The 15,879-nt window shown below is 35.2% G+C and overlaps 1 protein-coding gene across 3 annotated transcripts; it reads left to right on the top strand.

The window, feature by feature from the left end:
- Positions 1 to 3,028: 3,028 nt before the first annotated feature.
- Positions 3,029 to 13,419, top strand: LOC107830214 (carotenoid 9,10(9',10')-cleavage dioxygenase 1-like). Of its 3 annotated transcripts, NM_001326239.1 has the most exon segments (14): positions 3,357 to 3,605; positions 4,311 to 4,381; positions 4,610 to 4,624; positions 5,251 to 5,362; positions 7,085 to 7,184; positions 7,361 to 7,423; positions 7,673 to 7,783; positions 8,144 to 8,328; positions 8,477 to 8,615; positions 10,143 to 10,263; positions 10,342 to 10,443; positions 10,716 to 10,967; positions 12,079 to 12,190; positions 13,156 to 13,198. In NM_001326239.1, coding segments are annotated over 14 exon segments (1,635 nt in total). In that variant the 5' UTR covers positions 3,357 to 3,383; the 3' UTR covers positions 13,186 to 13,198.
- The last annotated feature ends 2,460 nt before the right edge of the window (positions 13,420 to 15,879 follow it).

The raw sequence follows: 15,879 nt of genomic DNA, 5'->3' as shown, positions 1-15,879 counted from the left end.
ATTCCTCCTTACAATGATGAGTGACATATAAATCATAGAATATTCGGACTATTCTCGGATATGATGAAAAAGTGTGAAATAATATGAACAAGAATCTTGATAAAAAGATAGTCTTTGTATCTTTACAGGATAGAGAGAATCTTTATTAGAAGTCTGTTCTTATCAAGTGAATGTCACATGCCCTCATTCATTGTCTTTTTTCCTATTTATGCGGGGCATATCCCTAACAAACACCTTTTGTTTTATTAGTGGGCTAGTGCAAAATGAGTCTATAGTTATGGTCTTGGGAATCTGTTCATCCCTGCGATGATGGCTGCCAAAAGCATGGTGGGGCGAATCTCTGGAGCTTTCCTAGCCACTATACTTTTCTTTTTTATTTTCTTTTCTGAAAATTGGTTTGATTTGCTTCACCTATGAGAATTTCTACCAATTCGACCTGGTTCGGCACGAAATTAATAGTACAAGTGGCGAGAATATTTTCTAGAATAGTCTCTTTAATATTCTATTCTAAAAATTAGCCGTTACAGCTCTATCTGCGGTGCTCGACCTCGACCATTGTTGACATATCGACCGCGAGTCTTGCTGCTTCCTGGTCAACCTCGACTGATTCTTTCCTTAGTGATACCTTGCCTTAAATATTGTAATGCAGATTTCTGACTTATACAACTTTCTCATTTCAAATTTAAATAAGTCTCATCATTCTATATTTTTTGTTTTACTTTTTCTCGATACGCCACTTGGCTTCAAATAAATATTGATTGCCAGCCTTTTAATATAATTTAGACAACTTTGAATATATTATCTTGATATCAAGCTTGAGTACCACTTGGCTTCACTTTCAAGCTTGCTTAATTCTTCAATTGTCTAAATTTATCAATAATATATTAAGTATTATTTATTTACTGTCTTTTATTTCTTAAATTTAGTATTTTATCTATAATCTATAACTTAAATAATTTTATATTTAATACTAATTTTGTTTTTTTACATCGTCCAAAATATATGCTCTTTTATTATTTTATAAAAATTATATCAATATTTTTAATATTTTCTTCTACATTATATGGAATAAATAATTAGACTTTTCTTCTATTTTATTTTTAATATAAAGTTATGATTTTTAATTTTTTTTACTATGTTTCTTGTAATAATTTTTTTATTATATATTTTTTATTTTGTGTGAATTGATAATGATCAGCGAGACCAATACAAATAGGGAAAGAGAGAAGAATATATCTTATTTTTTAAATTAATTCAAAATATTTTTGTCTCTCGATTCAAACTTATAAACTTTATCTCAATTCAAATTTAGGTTATTAAGGACCTCAGTGTGGATATCAAATATGGGGTGCAAACAAAAGAAAAAACTTCTTGTAGCCAAAAGCTTTTGAGGTAAAATCAAATGGTTAATTACACTTATGTAAGCATGTGTTTAATTTCCACTTATTCAACTTGGATTTTTTTTTCCTGTCTCATGTTATTTCTTTGTTCCACAAATTGTGCTTTTCCCATTGAAAGATAGGAGTACTAACTTAACTAATAATCTGATCGAATGACCGCAAGATTAGAGTTATAGACCTCATACAAAAAATAATTAGGAAAATGATTTCCCCAAAATTAAAGCCCCGTCGAGATTCATAAATAGACAAATTAAATAAGCATATGCTTCAATTCCACTTTCTACAAGGCTAGACGTAGCTCAAACGTAAAGCTACAACAAGAAGTTTGGAGCAAAAGCCATAGATTGGTTCGAAAGGTGATTGTTAAATTAATGTACAATAGTGCCTTTGAAAATTTTCTATCAACTAACTTTGCACCTCCTTGCAAGGACCTTCCTGTTAAAGGCTACTTACCTGTAAGTACTCCCCCTAAATAACATTTTCTCACAATAAATTCTCATGTTATATACTAACACGTACGTAGTTTACTTTATTTTTCTTGTTACTTTTAGTGGTTATGATGATCGATAGAATAAAAGTAAATAACCTCAAACATTTCGAATTTTTAATGATGCATGTGCTATTTTATAAAGATCACAAGACATAAATCCTAACCAGTCTAAAGTCTAAACAGATCGAACGTTTTCTAGTAGTCAAAGCATAGAACAAGCTGGCCGGGGACAAAGGAAAAACTTGATGAAGAAAAATATTTTATTTAATTTCATTTTTAACCTATTTACTCAAGTTTCTTTTTGCTCGTCTCTAGAGTGGTTTGAATTGAGCAGCGTATTATTTTTATGGTAACAGACCAATAACATGTTTGGCCAAGTTTTTAAAATTAATTTATTTTGAAAAGTACTTTTCTCAAAATGATTTACTTTGTAGTCTTCTTCTTTCTTCTCTATAAATGTGGATATTGCATCTGGTTTACTTTCCAGATTAATTATGACAAGTTTATGTCATTTTACTTAAAAGACTTTTACCTATATCTAAGCAAACAGATAGGTCACGAAAATGAGTATGTGAAAGCAAATAATCCTTGACCTTTGAAAATAGTACTGCATATTTTAGTATTTAATAAAATCCTTGATATATAAAATACAACATATATAGAGCATTAGTTTATTAAGTCCTTAATTTTCCGTTGATTCAATCCTGGATAAATTGTCGCTCCATTTGAGATAAATAAAGCAAGAAAAAAGTTTTCCACCTATAGAAATATATTGGGTTTGGTGTCGTTGTTGTAAAGTAAGATTTTTTTTATTTTTTTGTTATGTAGTGTGTTTATTATGGCACAAAATACTTTTCTAAAAAGATTTTCCATGATGAATCAATTTTTCAACCTTTTGTTTACCTAAAAGTATTTTCCATGCCATGAGGAAAGAGAACGACGTGTAAATATCCAATTTTTACCATGTGTCACATATTTTTTATCCAATGGGCAGTCACGCATTGAGATTTAAAAATAATCTCCAAAAATAAAATACTTTATGGGAAATTTTCTTTTTTCTGCCTCTGAAAACGCACCCGAATTCCAAAATTGAAGTAATTGTTCCCTCTTTTTTTATCCCCTAAACCATTTTACAAATGTTATCGTAGGAAACGAAAAATATAAAAGAAAAGCTGGAAATTAGGGGGACAAACTGACAGTTACTCCAGCGAAGCTCCGCCTAGCAAATTCGAAGAAAATAGCGACACGTGGCAGCAGCATCTCCACCAGCTTAACGGTATCAAGAGGAACATCATGATTGATCAAACTTTCACCCCTTTGCTTAATATATTCACCAAAATAGGTTAATTGATCATAGATATAGTATATGAATTATTTAAGATTAAGTAAAAAACAGACGCACGCATAGCATGCAATTACGTATATAAATAAATAATATAAGCACAGGGATTTCAGCTTAATTCCACTCTGAGTCTAAGAGAGACAGAGGTAAAATGGGGAGGATTAATGGAGTGGCGAGAATAGAGGGAGGAGTAGTGGTGGTTGACCCAAAGCCCCAAACTGGACTAACTGCTAAAGCCATAGATTTGTTAGAGCGGGTGATGGTGAAGCTGATGCACGACTCCAGCAAGCCACTTCCCTTTCTTCAAGGAAATTACGCACCCACTGATGAAACTCCTCCTCTTACCAACCTCCCCGTTAAAGGCCATCTTCCGGTCAGTTCAGTTAATTTCACAGTTTTCCCTATTCCACCTAGCTCCTTCTCTTTAGTTACATTCTTACGTACTTTAAGCAATTTTCGGAAATTTAAGATTCTTAGAATATATAATAGGACATATCGTTAAGATAAACCAAATATGTTTTCACCATTTAGAAAAAACAAGTTTGTTGAAGTTAACTTGTAGCAGAGTGTAATAGACTCTCGGTTTCTACATAGTAGCAGAATATGCATCTTTGCTCCAAGAGCTTGTTGAAACTGTATTTTCAAAGTGTGCTTTTGGGAGTTCAATTCATGACCCATTTGTTCATAATAAGGACCAACAATGTAACCTAACCTGATTGTAAATATGGGAGTATGTGACATGCCAAGAACTTCAGCTGTAGCAATGAATCAGTTGATATTTATCAGCTGTGAAGGGTGGAAAAATAAGATGAATAACAAAAGGTTTTACTTCATACAAAATACTAATCAGTTGATATTTCATCCTTTGGTTGTTTCTCCACTTCCATTTGTCCCCATAATTCTTTCAGGTTTGCATTATGAAAACTGATTGGGGTGAACAGATTGTTGTTTCCTTAATCTTTATTATAAAGAAGAACATATCCGAAACAACTTTAGTTCTAAGATCTTCATTATATGATGGATTAAGCTAGTTGGCTTCGCTGAAATCTAATAATCCATGATGAACTTTGCATGACAGGAGTGCCTAAATGGTGAGTTTGTCAGGGTTGGTCCAAATCCAAAATTTGCTCCAGTAGCTGGATATCACTGGTATTTTCTTTGCTTCATAACCTATTTCCATCACTATCTTTTCGTTCCTTCTCTTCTTCCCCCTTTCCTACTATAAAACAAATACAATCTCTGAGGTTACATAATAAAAGAATTTGTCGTTCTTGTTCATTGACATATATATTATATTCTTCTGCGCTCTTTGTTAGTGAAGAGATTCAGTTAAAAATTGCTAGTATTGAAACTCATCCTTGCTTTTTATCTGTGCAGGTTTGACGGTGATGGGTATGTCTTTTGCAGACTTGGCTTTTCACTTACATAGTAAATTGTCACAAATCATTTTGGAAAAGAAGTGCCACTAGTATTCTACTCTTGCACTCGTTTTGAGCAAGAACAATGTCAATTTATTTTGCTGAAACTGGATTAGATTATTGCATTTCATGTGATTAATCAGCTACCTGGTATTATTTAATGAGGCAAGGAATCCCCACTTGATAACCTTTTAATCTTTGAAGAACTCATTCATGTTGTTGTACTCTTTTCTTAAGTGATAACTTCGTATGATTTGTCGACCTTGTGTGTGGCTCCTTAAACTTTTAGTTAAATAATACTATGTCATTTTAACCAGAGTCAGATATGGTATACAGGGGAAGATGCTTGTTGCTAGGTATTCTGAATAAAAATGATTGATGATTGGCACATTTCTTAATATCATGGCCAGCTTTGTTCATTATCTTAGTTCAATTTGCCTTTTTCCAGTGACAACAAAATTTGTTTGGTGTATCTACATTTCTGTGTTTCATGCTGCTTTTGATATGTGGAGGAGCACATGTTGAATGTGAAGGAAAATATCCTCGTATTGTATGACATCAAGAAAAATGTTACCTTGATTAACTTTATTTTTCCTTCAGCATGATTCATGGCTTGCAAATTAAGGATGGAAAAGCAACATATGTCTCACGTTTTGTGAGGACATCTCGTCTTAAGCAAGAAGAGTTCTTTGGAGGAGCTAAGTTTATGAAGGTGTACATTTGTTTTGAAGTTCTTACTCTCAAATTTCTTTGTTTTGTTAATCTTTTATTCTATGGAACATCAAACAATATACATTTGAAGTTTCTTGAACTTAATGTAATCATCTGTCCTTTATTTTTTGAACCATTGAGCTTTTCTTGCATAATTGAGGTTCCTTTATCTAGAAAACTAGCATAAGTTGTTAACTAAGTATTGGAAAATCAACATGTGACATTCAGATGTTGTATGACATACTCTGTCATCCTCATCGTATCGAATAAGGATCATTACCAAAAGTAGGGAATGGAAAAAAAGAAGAAGAGGATATAGAATACAGGATGAGAATGTAGTTCAAGCATGTCAACAATATTCTGAAGGAATAGTGAAGAAGAAATTTTACCTCTTCTTTTGGGACTCAATTGAAGGAGAATGTAAAGACTGGCAATCTTTTCAATACAACAACAACAACGACCCAGTATAATCCCACAAGTGGGGTCTGGGGAGGGTAATATGTACGCAGACCTTACCCCTACCCCGAAGGGTAGAGAGGCTGTTTCCAGGAGACCCTCGGCTCAAAAAAGCAACATGAGCCGATATATTAGTACCATAAAAATGCATAATAAAATAACAGCAATACAAGAGATATGAAATACAGAATACGAAATACGAAATAGATGGCTGGTATAGTAAAACTAGTAGGTAAAGCCCTGGATCAATAGACGACCAATGACATTCTTAGTCTAACTCCTAACTGGCTAGTCTCACTCTATTGTGCTGTAGAAATATTCACAACTTTCCCCTAACCTACAACCTTAATGCTCGACCTCCATAATTCCCTGTCAAGGGCCATGTCCTCAGTAATCCTAAGTCGCGCCATGTCCTGTCTGATCACCTCTCCCCAATACTTCTTAGGTCGCCCTCTACCTCTCTGCGTGCCCACCACAGCCAGTCGCTCACACCTCCTCACCGGTGCATCAGTGCTCCTCCTCTGAATGTGCCCGAACCATCTGAGTCTTACTGGCAATCTTTTCAATATGAGCAATAAAACTAGAAAACTTAAAAATGCCAAAATTAAATGTTGGAAAGTTTACTTGGTGTGATGAACAGTAACACTACCAAAATTTTTAGGTTGGTGAGTATTAGTTATTTGCTGTGCTTTATTACGGTCTACAAGTTTTAGAAAGCAATTTTTACAAAACGAAAGTTCCTGTTAGGCAATCAGAAAGCAGAGTAGACGAATCGGGGGAAGAGAAGCTGGTTGAAATTTGATGATTATTGATTTTGCTCTCCCAGATAAAAGGATCATTATGCTTCAAAAGATGAAATGATGGAAAGAGACAACTTTCAGCATTTCTGTCTTCACATTAGTATTATGGTAATTTTGCAATTAAAATGATTTTCCACTGAAATGACCTACACATAGTTCTTGGTCTACTTGTTATTAATTTAACCTGTTATGAGTAAAAAAACGTATAGAATGGTTCTGAATATCCAATCACTTACCTGGATTCACCTCATAGCTAAATTGGATGCATTCTTATTCAATGTTAAACCATCAAATTGTTCTTAGTTTGACCTGTTATGAGTAAAAAGATGTTTAGAATGGTTCTGAACCAATTGCTTACCTGGAACATTCTGATGTTAGATGCATTCTTAATCTTCAAATTGATGCTGTTACTGTGTCAAGCAGCAATTTCTTTGTATATTGTTTAGTCTTTACTACTGCATTTGCAGATTGGAGATCTTAAAGGGCTGTTCGGGTTGTTCTCAGTATACATTTACATGCTCAGGGAAAAGCTGAAAGTTTTGGACACTTCTTACGGAAATGGCGCAGGTAGGTCAACAAGGTTTGAGCTTGTATGATGTTGTTATCTTGCTGGTTATATTTGCAACAACATTTTGTTATGAAGGAACTGAATCTCTTGAAGAATGATATGCATAGATGTGTGTTTTTTGTATGCCTGTGTGAGACTTAGGAAGAGGAAATGAGCTTTTTTCACCTTCTTTCAGCTAATACAGCTATGATATATCACCACGGGAAGCTTTTGGCTCTTCATGAGGGTGATAAACCATGTAAGTCTCTTCTCCATTTGATCTATTAACTGAGAAATTTAAGCTATCTATAATCTAATTGCTTGCTAGCCTGAATATGTTGTCAATTTTTCTTTGACATCTTAGAGTTAATCACTTTTTTTCCATTTATATTGTACCCTTTTAAGTCTCAGAAATTATTTTATATGTATTCAAACTGCCAAACAATGATTTGATTTTTTTTGATTGTTTTCCTTCTACGTATTGGCAAAATGAAAATCCCGTTCACAGATGTTGTTAAAGTTCTGGAGGATGGAGACCTTCAAACGCTTGGCATGCTGGATTATGATAAAAGGTTGCAACATTCCTTTACTGCTCACCCGAAGGTTGACCCTGTAACTGGTAAGAGAACAGTCGTGTGAATCTGCCTACAAATTATGGGAATAAATAGGACATTATTGTTGCTTCCAATCCTTTGTTCATATAGAATGCTATGCTAAACTTTTAAGAAATGGAACAACGATCAACTGTGGGTATCACTCATCATTCCCCTGTATCCTTTCCATTTCATGTGCTGGCTTCCTCCACTTGATGCTATTACTGTGTCAGCTGCATTTTGTTCAAGCGTACAACGAAACCAAATATGAATGTAAAATAAAGCTTGGGAGTAAAGATGATTTATTTATTCATATATTATTTTGGAAAATATATGTTTTCTTTTGGAATGGGAATATAGTTTGACTTGGATATATTTGCATACAGGGGAAATGTTTACTTTTGGATACTCGCAGACACCACCTTACGCTACATATAGAGTCATATCCAAGGATGGTGTCATGCAAGATCCTGTTCCAATAACTATACCAGCATCTGTTATGATGCATGATTTTGCTATTACTGAAAATTATTCAATTATGATGGATCTTCCGTTGTACTTCAAACCAAAGGTATGCCACCTTTACAGCTTCTTTCTATTAATTTATATTATAGAGAGTAGCTTTACTCTCCTGATACCACTTGAAATTTTCCTTATGTTTTCAGTCAAAATTAATTATGAAAGTGAATTCAGCTGATTAATGAGTTATGTATTTTTAGGAAATGGTGAAAAATAAAAAGCTGGTATACAGCTTTGACCCCACAAAGAAGGCTCGTTTTGGAATTCTTCCACGCTATGCGAAGAATGAATCCCTAATCAAGTGGTTCGAGCTTCCTAACTGCTTCATATTCCACAATGGTATGAAATTTTGAGATCTCAATTTTTTTGTTCGCCTTGAGTTCCCCTTTATTGGAAAACCGAACAGACTCTAGCCAGGATTTTAATATATATATTATTCAGTTCAATTGACTTTTGTAAGGAGCAAGTTTCACTTCAATTGATAATCCCTATTATGGAATATCTCCATTAAACTGGTTACAGGAAAAAATTTATCATGTAGAGCAGGTTTATTTCCAATGAAGTTTTTCACTTTGTGCTTCGCTCTTTCAGCCAAAATTCGCATGTTTTCCACAGTTGTTGGATGGCTAGATAATATCTGCAGGAAATCCGTAACTCTTAATGATGATAAATCTAGTCTGAAATTAACCTCATTAAGATTTGAGTGAGAAAGCCAAAAAAAAAAAAATGGAAATGCATTTTTTGGCTATGCCTAAGAAGTAAGCTTTTGATTAAAAGCATGGCTTGGTATGTGCTACTGGCCTGTTACGAGTGCATAATATAGACATTACAACTTCTCTTATTTTTCTTGGCAATAGTTTCTTGCAAATCTTATTGTGCTTGCTCACTTCACTTCACTCAAACTGGCATGTGGCTACAATTAACTTCTGTGAGAGAGCCTTTCACTGATACTATGCTGCCCTGCTGGGACTTGAGATAAGAAGAAAACTGAGAATTAACCCATAAGCAACTTACGGTATAAGTGAAACTTATAAAGAAACGGATTTATCTGCATACAACTGTTCTCCTGAAAGAGAAGTTGCTCGATTAAGTTTTTAATTAATTCCTTTGGTGGAAAAGGAATTTGAGTACCTTCATGGAAATTTCCTCTTTGCTAAAGTACCAAACTGAAAGAAAGATAGAAGGGGGTTCACCAAGATTGTAGTGTCTCTAGTCCTGATGTTTGACCTTGGACATATTTCCATAGCGACGTAGGTGGATACCTTAAAAAGCCTCATGCTGGGTCTATGCTGCACAAAACGACGTAATTCCCCATTTATCAGAAATAGTATTTTAGTAAAGAAGAAAAGCATTCTGGGCTGACTACTACATGCCTATCTAGTGCAGTGGCTTGGAAGCAAGTTACCTCGACCATCTTCCGAAGCTCTAAATAATTTACTGACTGAAGGCTGTGGGCGGACTGCGCTACATTCAGCCACACCACAGGGACCCCGAAACCATCTTTTCTAGTTGCGGGATGAAATTCGTCAGCAAATTGCTGGCTCTGAATAACCAGATTTCTACAGACCAACCGAGAACATAGCTACCAACCTGCGGAGTTCATTAAACCCGCTTCCTGATATACTTCTCTACAGCTTTGAAGAGATGGATACACTTTGTACTCAATGTAGATGGTTTGCACTTCTCAGATCGTCTCATTAGACATAATGACTGCCTGGCTTTGAGTAACTTCTGTTATAGACTGCAAAAACACAAAAAATGTTTCACTCTTATTAGCACCATTCGTAACTTCAACAAGTCACAAGATATAAATGCCAAAGTCTTACGAACCGATCCAAACTGAGTTTTGTTTGATTGCTTTACCAGCCAATGCTTGGGAGGAAGGAGATGATGTGGTCTTGATCACTTGCCGTCTCCAGAATCCAGATTTAGATGCGATTAATGGAACTGAAAAAGAACAACAGCGTGACGGTTTCACAAATGAGCTGTAGGGAAACTGTAACCTCATGATCTTAATTGACTTTAATTATCTTTGAATGTTCTTGATTTTAGTCGTAATTATCAGGTATGAGATGAGATTCAATATGAAGACTGGTCTAGCATCACAGAAGAAACTTTCAGAGTCTGCTGTTGATTTTCCACGGGTCAACGAGAACTACACTGGAAGGTCAGCTGTTACAACATTTTCAGTTTAATTCTGAAATTCCTACACTACATAAAATAGACAGGATGTGGATTAATGGATGTTAAAGTTCTGCGTAGTACCTTCATCTGCTGGCTGTCTATTTTGCTTCATCTTTTTTTTTCATAGTGTTGAGAGAATGCTCAATTGTAGTGACTTGATCATCTCATTTTCATTTCTTATCTTGTCTTCCTAGAGGTTTGTTTAGAAAATCTTCCTTGTGCCGTCATAATGATAGTGACTTTTGTAAACTTTAGGAAGCAACGCTATGTATATGGAACCATTTTAAACCACATGGCCAAGATAACAGGAGTTGTCAAATTTGATTTGCATGCGGAACCAGAGACTGGAAAAACAAAGCTCGAAGTCGGCGGTAACGTTCTTGGAATCTTCGACCTTGGACCTGGAAGATTTGGCTCAGAGGCAATATTTGTTCCCTGTCAGCCTGGGACAGAATGTGAAGAGGATGATGGCTACTTGATATTGTTCGTACATGATGAGAACACTGGGTACCTCATCTACCACTCTCTTTCGTCGCATAAACAAAATACACAATTATTTATAACAAGGACCTTTTCTGTTTGAGACCAAAAGATAGAGATATTGAGTGTCTTTAGGTTGAATTTACTGTTTTAAATCAAGAATAAAGTGGGAACGGAAATGTAGATTTCATCTCAAAGTTTTCTGCTTCAAGCCAAGTATTAAGTAAAAGAGCATAATAATGCAACTTGCCTCACAATTATGATTTGAAGATTGTGGCATGGCCTGGAAATCGATAAGATGCCGTGTTAGGTAACCTCCTGCTGAAAGTTTTCCAAGATTTCGCAAATCCTATCAAAATAAAAGAAAGTCTCATTCAATCAGTTAAACACACTGCACTCTCGAACTAGTTAGGTTTATGAGTCTTCTGTATATTCCTCTCTATTTGGGTTCACTTTATTGCAAAACTGGCAAGTGATTTGTCTTTTAAAGCAATAATCAATGTTGTCAAAGACGCGCTTAAAGCGCACTTAAGCCCTGAAGCGAGGCTCTAACATGTTGAACGCTCCGCCTCGCTTTGTGGGCTTAGTATCGCATCAACGCTCTTAGGCATACTTTTACTTGCCAATGAGTGTAATCCTAATAAGGCAACACTTAACAATTGATATTTCACTTTATCGTAAATCTTTTCCAATTTCTTTGTCCATATATTTGTTATTCATGCTTATAATTATTAGTCTTAGATTACATATACATATTTTTACTTTTTCTCAGTTGTGCTTTTTTCATTAAAGCCCGCACTTTATTTGCGCTTTGCGCTTAAAGCCCCAACGGACCTTAGAGCTTTTTTGCGCTTTTCGCATTTGATAACACTGGCAATAATGGGTTCTCTGCGTTCCTACTGGGACATAATATAAGATTAGCGTAAGCCTAAAATGGCTCTCTGTTATTCTTGTAATAAGATACAAATGCTCAGAAAGGAGAATTCTCCGTTGAAGAAAATCTCAGTCCTAAATAGGAGAATGACCAATCTAATGCCTTCCCTTTCAGGGAAGCAATTGTGACTTTTAAGGTACATTATTTTGTGCCAGAAACTTGAGATATTTTCTGACCAATTCCATTCTCTGATACACTATGCAGAAAGTCATCAGTGAATGTAATTGACGCGAAAACAATGTCAGCCGAACCTGTAGCAGTTGTTGAATTACCCAAAAGAGTTCCATATGGATTCCATGCCTTCTTTGTCACAGAGGTAGTTATCATAACATTCTTTGTTCTGCTGGTTGTTGGTTAATTTTTTTTATGTATAATAAGTGACCTTAACTTTTTATCTGGGTGGTGTCCTTCCTAGATTTGGAGTTTTCCTTATATCACTAGCCTTACTTAAACTAGGATTTAGCCTAAATGAAGATTTTTGCTGATAAATAGTTGCTAATAGTTTTTATATGTTATCATGATTAACTTATTATGTGTTAGTTATTTAGATTTTCTCTGTTTCCCAATGTTCGAGGAAGAGTTCTTTACTTCCTTGTGTTAATTTCATAGCTTACGCTCACTGTCGCAAATATGAGATGCCAAGTATTTCCAGTAACCTAAACTCCTAAGTAGTTGACAGCCTTGATTACTACTACATGTTTTCTTATTATATTATTGTTGATAATGCTTGTTCTCTTATTATCATGTTATTTGCTGTTGGTATTGCTTGTTGTTACTGATTTCTTTGTCTTTCCTTGAGCGGAGGTTCTATCGGAAACAGCCTCTTTACCCTCAAGGTCGGGGTAAGGTCTGCGTGCACACTACCCTCCCCAAACCCCACTTGTGGTATTATACTGGGTTTGTTGTTGTTAAAATCCTGAGTAGATAAGAACCTGTATTCTTTTCCGTTAAGAGGACGCAAACTTATAATGCTAAGTGCTTCTGGAATCAACAAAATTGAAAAGATTAACCAAAGCAAACATGAGACTCAATTTCCGTTCTTCCATTCACCCTTTTCCATTCATTCTTGGTTTTCCTAAAGAGTGTGTGAAATTTTAGATGATTTGGTCATGTGATCTCGTTTGACTTTCTGTGGACTTGCAATTTGTTGCTTCTGATGACCCTCATAGCAGCAAGTTCAAGCAGTTGTGACTCTTTTGACTTGTTTTTTATTTTTTTTTTCTAATTTACATTTTGGTTTATACTTGGTTCCATTCTCTCAGTTCATCATCCTCTGTACAGGAACAAATACAAGAACAGGCCAAACTGTGAGAGACACTTGTGAAGAATGGATCAGCAAGCCAGTCTTCCGGCAACATGCAACTCTATATCAGTTGTCATCATCAATTTCTGTAATTTATGGAACTATATTCATGCTACCTGCTATAAGCAGGTTGCCACTGCTAACTAAAACATAATAATTGTGCTAGTAATCTGTATTTGAAAATATATTAAAAAATAAAAACGCTATAAAAGCATAAATGCAGAAGAACAGAATTATTCCAAGCCCACTGAATTCACAGTATTTCTTTAAGGAACTTAATCCCCTCCTAGTACCCAAGGTTGTGGATTATTTCCTTCCAGGATAGAACGGATTACCCTCACTGGTGTAGCGGTGTTTCAAACCTCAGTGACAACGAACGCAAAGAACAGTAGTAAATCACACTTACTGTTTTCTTTTCTGTTAAAACAATGTAGAAAGAAGGAGAAATTAGAATTTTTGTAAGGAAAATTTGAGGGAGGGTTCATGTATTTATAGCCAAAAAACGTTGGATTATATTGAAGAGTTACAACTCTTCATGTAAGGTTGCAACTCAAAATGGTTGTTTCATAAAACGGCCATTTTTGCAAACCGGCAAATTCAATTATAACGGGAAAATTAAAACAGAGGAAAATTGAATTACTGTTATAGAAATGGTCTAATTTGGATTAACTAATATTGCGTTAATATTAACACATAAATTTGATCCAAAAAATTAATCAATCAATCACATCATTCCGAAACCGAAGCCGAGCCGAGCGATGACGATGACGGCGCGACACTTGCCTTCTTCTCAACTCTTTAAGAGCTAGAAGAAGTGCAATTGTATAAATACCCATCAAAACTCTTTTCCTCCTCCAATATGGGATAATGTCCCTTTCTGAAAGAGTGAAATTAAAAAAAAAATTATTTTCCCTCCATTTCCCATTCACTCTATTTTAAGCTCTAAGAAGCTTAAAACCCAACAATCCCTCACATAAATGGGGAATGGCTATATTACAGATATATGCATGAAAAACTGTGTGATTTACAAGCAAGGATTAATCGCATCTGGATAAGTAGGTTTCCCTTTGAACTTTCCGTAGTGAACTTATGTCGGATATACTCGATCAATCGGTAGATTTGATATCTTTGAACCGTTGAACTTTGGTGTATACCTAGACAACCATAAGTCACACAACTAACCCTCAATTGTCTTTAGTTCTCATTGTTGTGTTCGTTTCATCCATGAACACCACTTGCTTCATAAATGCGTAGAGAATTGGCCTTGCAAAATTTTCCTTGAAGCGGCTAACACTTCACACTTATATAGGTGATTCCTCAACGTGTCATCTCGTAGATACACTCTTTGATATATCCCGTATCAAATTTAGAAATCATTAAAAACCCTTATTGCTTTATCCTTGGTATTGAACATTGTTTCATCACGAGAATGGACCAAAAAATTTTAGTTGACAATGTTGAACCGTCATTAATAACTTTGTTTTATCTCCTTGAACCTAGATCTTAGGATCTTCAATCTTCTAGGTAGAGTTACCGCCACAATGACTTGTCCTCGGCCATAGTCTCGTTCCCCTCGATGATCTTTCAACTACCTCTCTAGTTAGGCCTTTTGTAAGTGGATCCGGTACATTATCGCTTGACTTTACGTAGCTAATTGTGATGACCCCCCTAGAGAGTAGCTGCCTAACGGTTTTAGGTCTTCGTTGTATATGACGAGATTTACCGTTATACATAACGCTCCCAGCCCTTCCGATTGCCGCTTGACTATCGCAATGTATGCATATTGGTGCCAACGGTTTGGGCCAAAATGGAATATCTTCCAAGAAATTACGAAGCCATTCAGCTTCTTCACCGACTTTACGTAAGGCTATAAATTCAGCCTCTATTGTAGAGCGACCTACACGTTTGTTTGGATGACATTGAAGATACCGCTCCTCCACCAATAGTGAATACTATCTACTTGTGGACTTAGATTCAGTTGAACCGGTGATCCAATTTGCATCACAGTATCCCTCAATCATCGTAGGATAATTACTGTAGTGCAAAGCAAATTCTTGGTTATGTTTTAAATATCCCAAAACTCATTTCATCCCCATCCAATGAGATTGGCCTGGATTACTCATGTATCGACTCAATTTACTTATAGCACAAGCTATATCTGGTCGAGTACAATTTATGATATGCATTAAACATCCCAGCACACGAGCATAATCAAATTGTGATATGTTTTGGCTTTTGTTCTTCGCAAGTGCAATATTCATGTCAATTGGAGTCTTTGCAACTTTAAAATCTAAGTAATTGAATTTTTCAAGTATTGTTTTAATGTAATGAGATTGCAACAATGCCATGCCTTGAGAAGTCTTATGGATCTTAATACCTAGAATTAAATTGGCAACTCCCAAGTCTTTCATATCAAACTTGCTAGTTAGCATAAGCTTAGTCACATTTATGTTGACAATGTCATTCTCATTATCAGCATATCATCCACATATAAGCAAACAATGACTATGTGATTTGTAACATTTTTATTGTACACACATTAATCATATTCATTTATCTTGAAACATTTGACAACATTGTTTGGTCAAATCTCGCATGCCATTATTTGGGTGCTTGTTTTAGTCCGTAAAGCGACTTAACAAGTCTACATACCTTATTTTCTTTACTTGGAACTACAAACCCTTCAGGTTATTCCATGTAAA

Source organism: Nicotiana tabacum, chromosome 22 (genome assembly GCF_000715075.1).
Source record: "Nicotiana tabacum cultivar K326 chromosome 22, ASM71507v2, whole genome shotgun sequence".
NCBI classification, from domain to species: domain Eukaryota; kingdom Viridiplantae; phylum Streptophyta; class Magnoliopsida; order Solanales; family Solanaceae; genus Nicotiana; species Nicotiana tabacum.
This window is presented reverse-complemented; position numbering and strand designations above follow the sequence as displayed.

Coding starts and splice junctions, on each gene's coding strand:
- LOC107830214 (XM_075242591.1), top strand. CDS start 3,384: ATGGGGAGGATTAATGGAGTGGCGAGAATAGAGGGAGGAGTAGTGGTG. Junction 4,382..5,250: donor CCAGTAGCTGGATATCACTG/GTATTTTCTTTG, acceptor TTTTTCCTTCAG/CATGATTCATGGCTTGCAAA. Junction 7,185..7,360: donor TTCTTACGGAAATGGCGCAG/GTAGGTCAACAA, acceptor ACCTTCTTTCAG/CTAATACAGCTATGATATAT.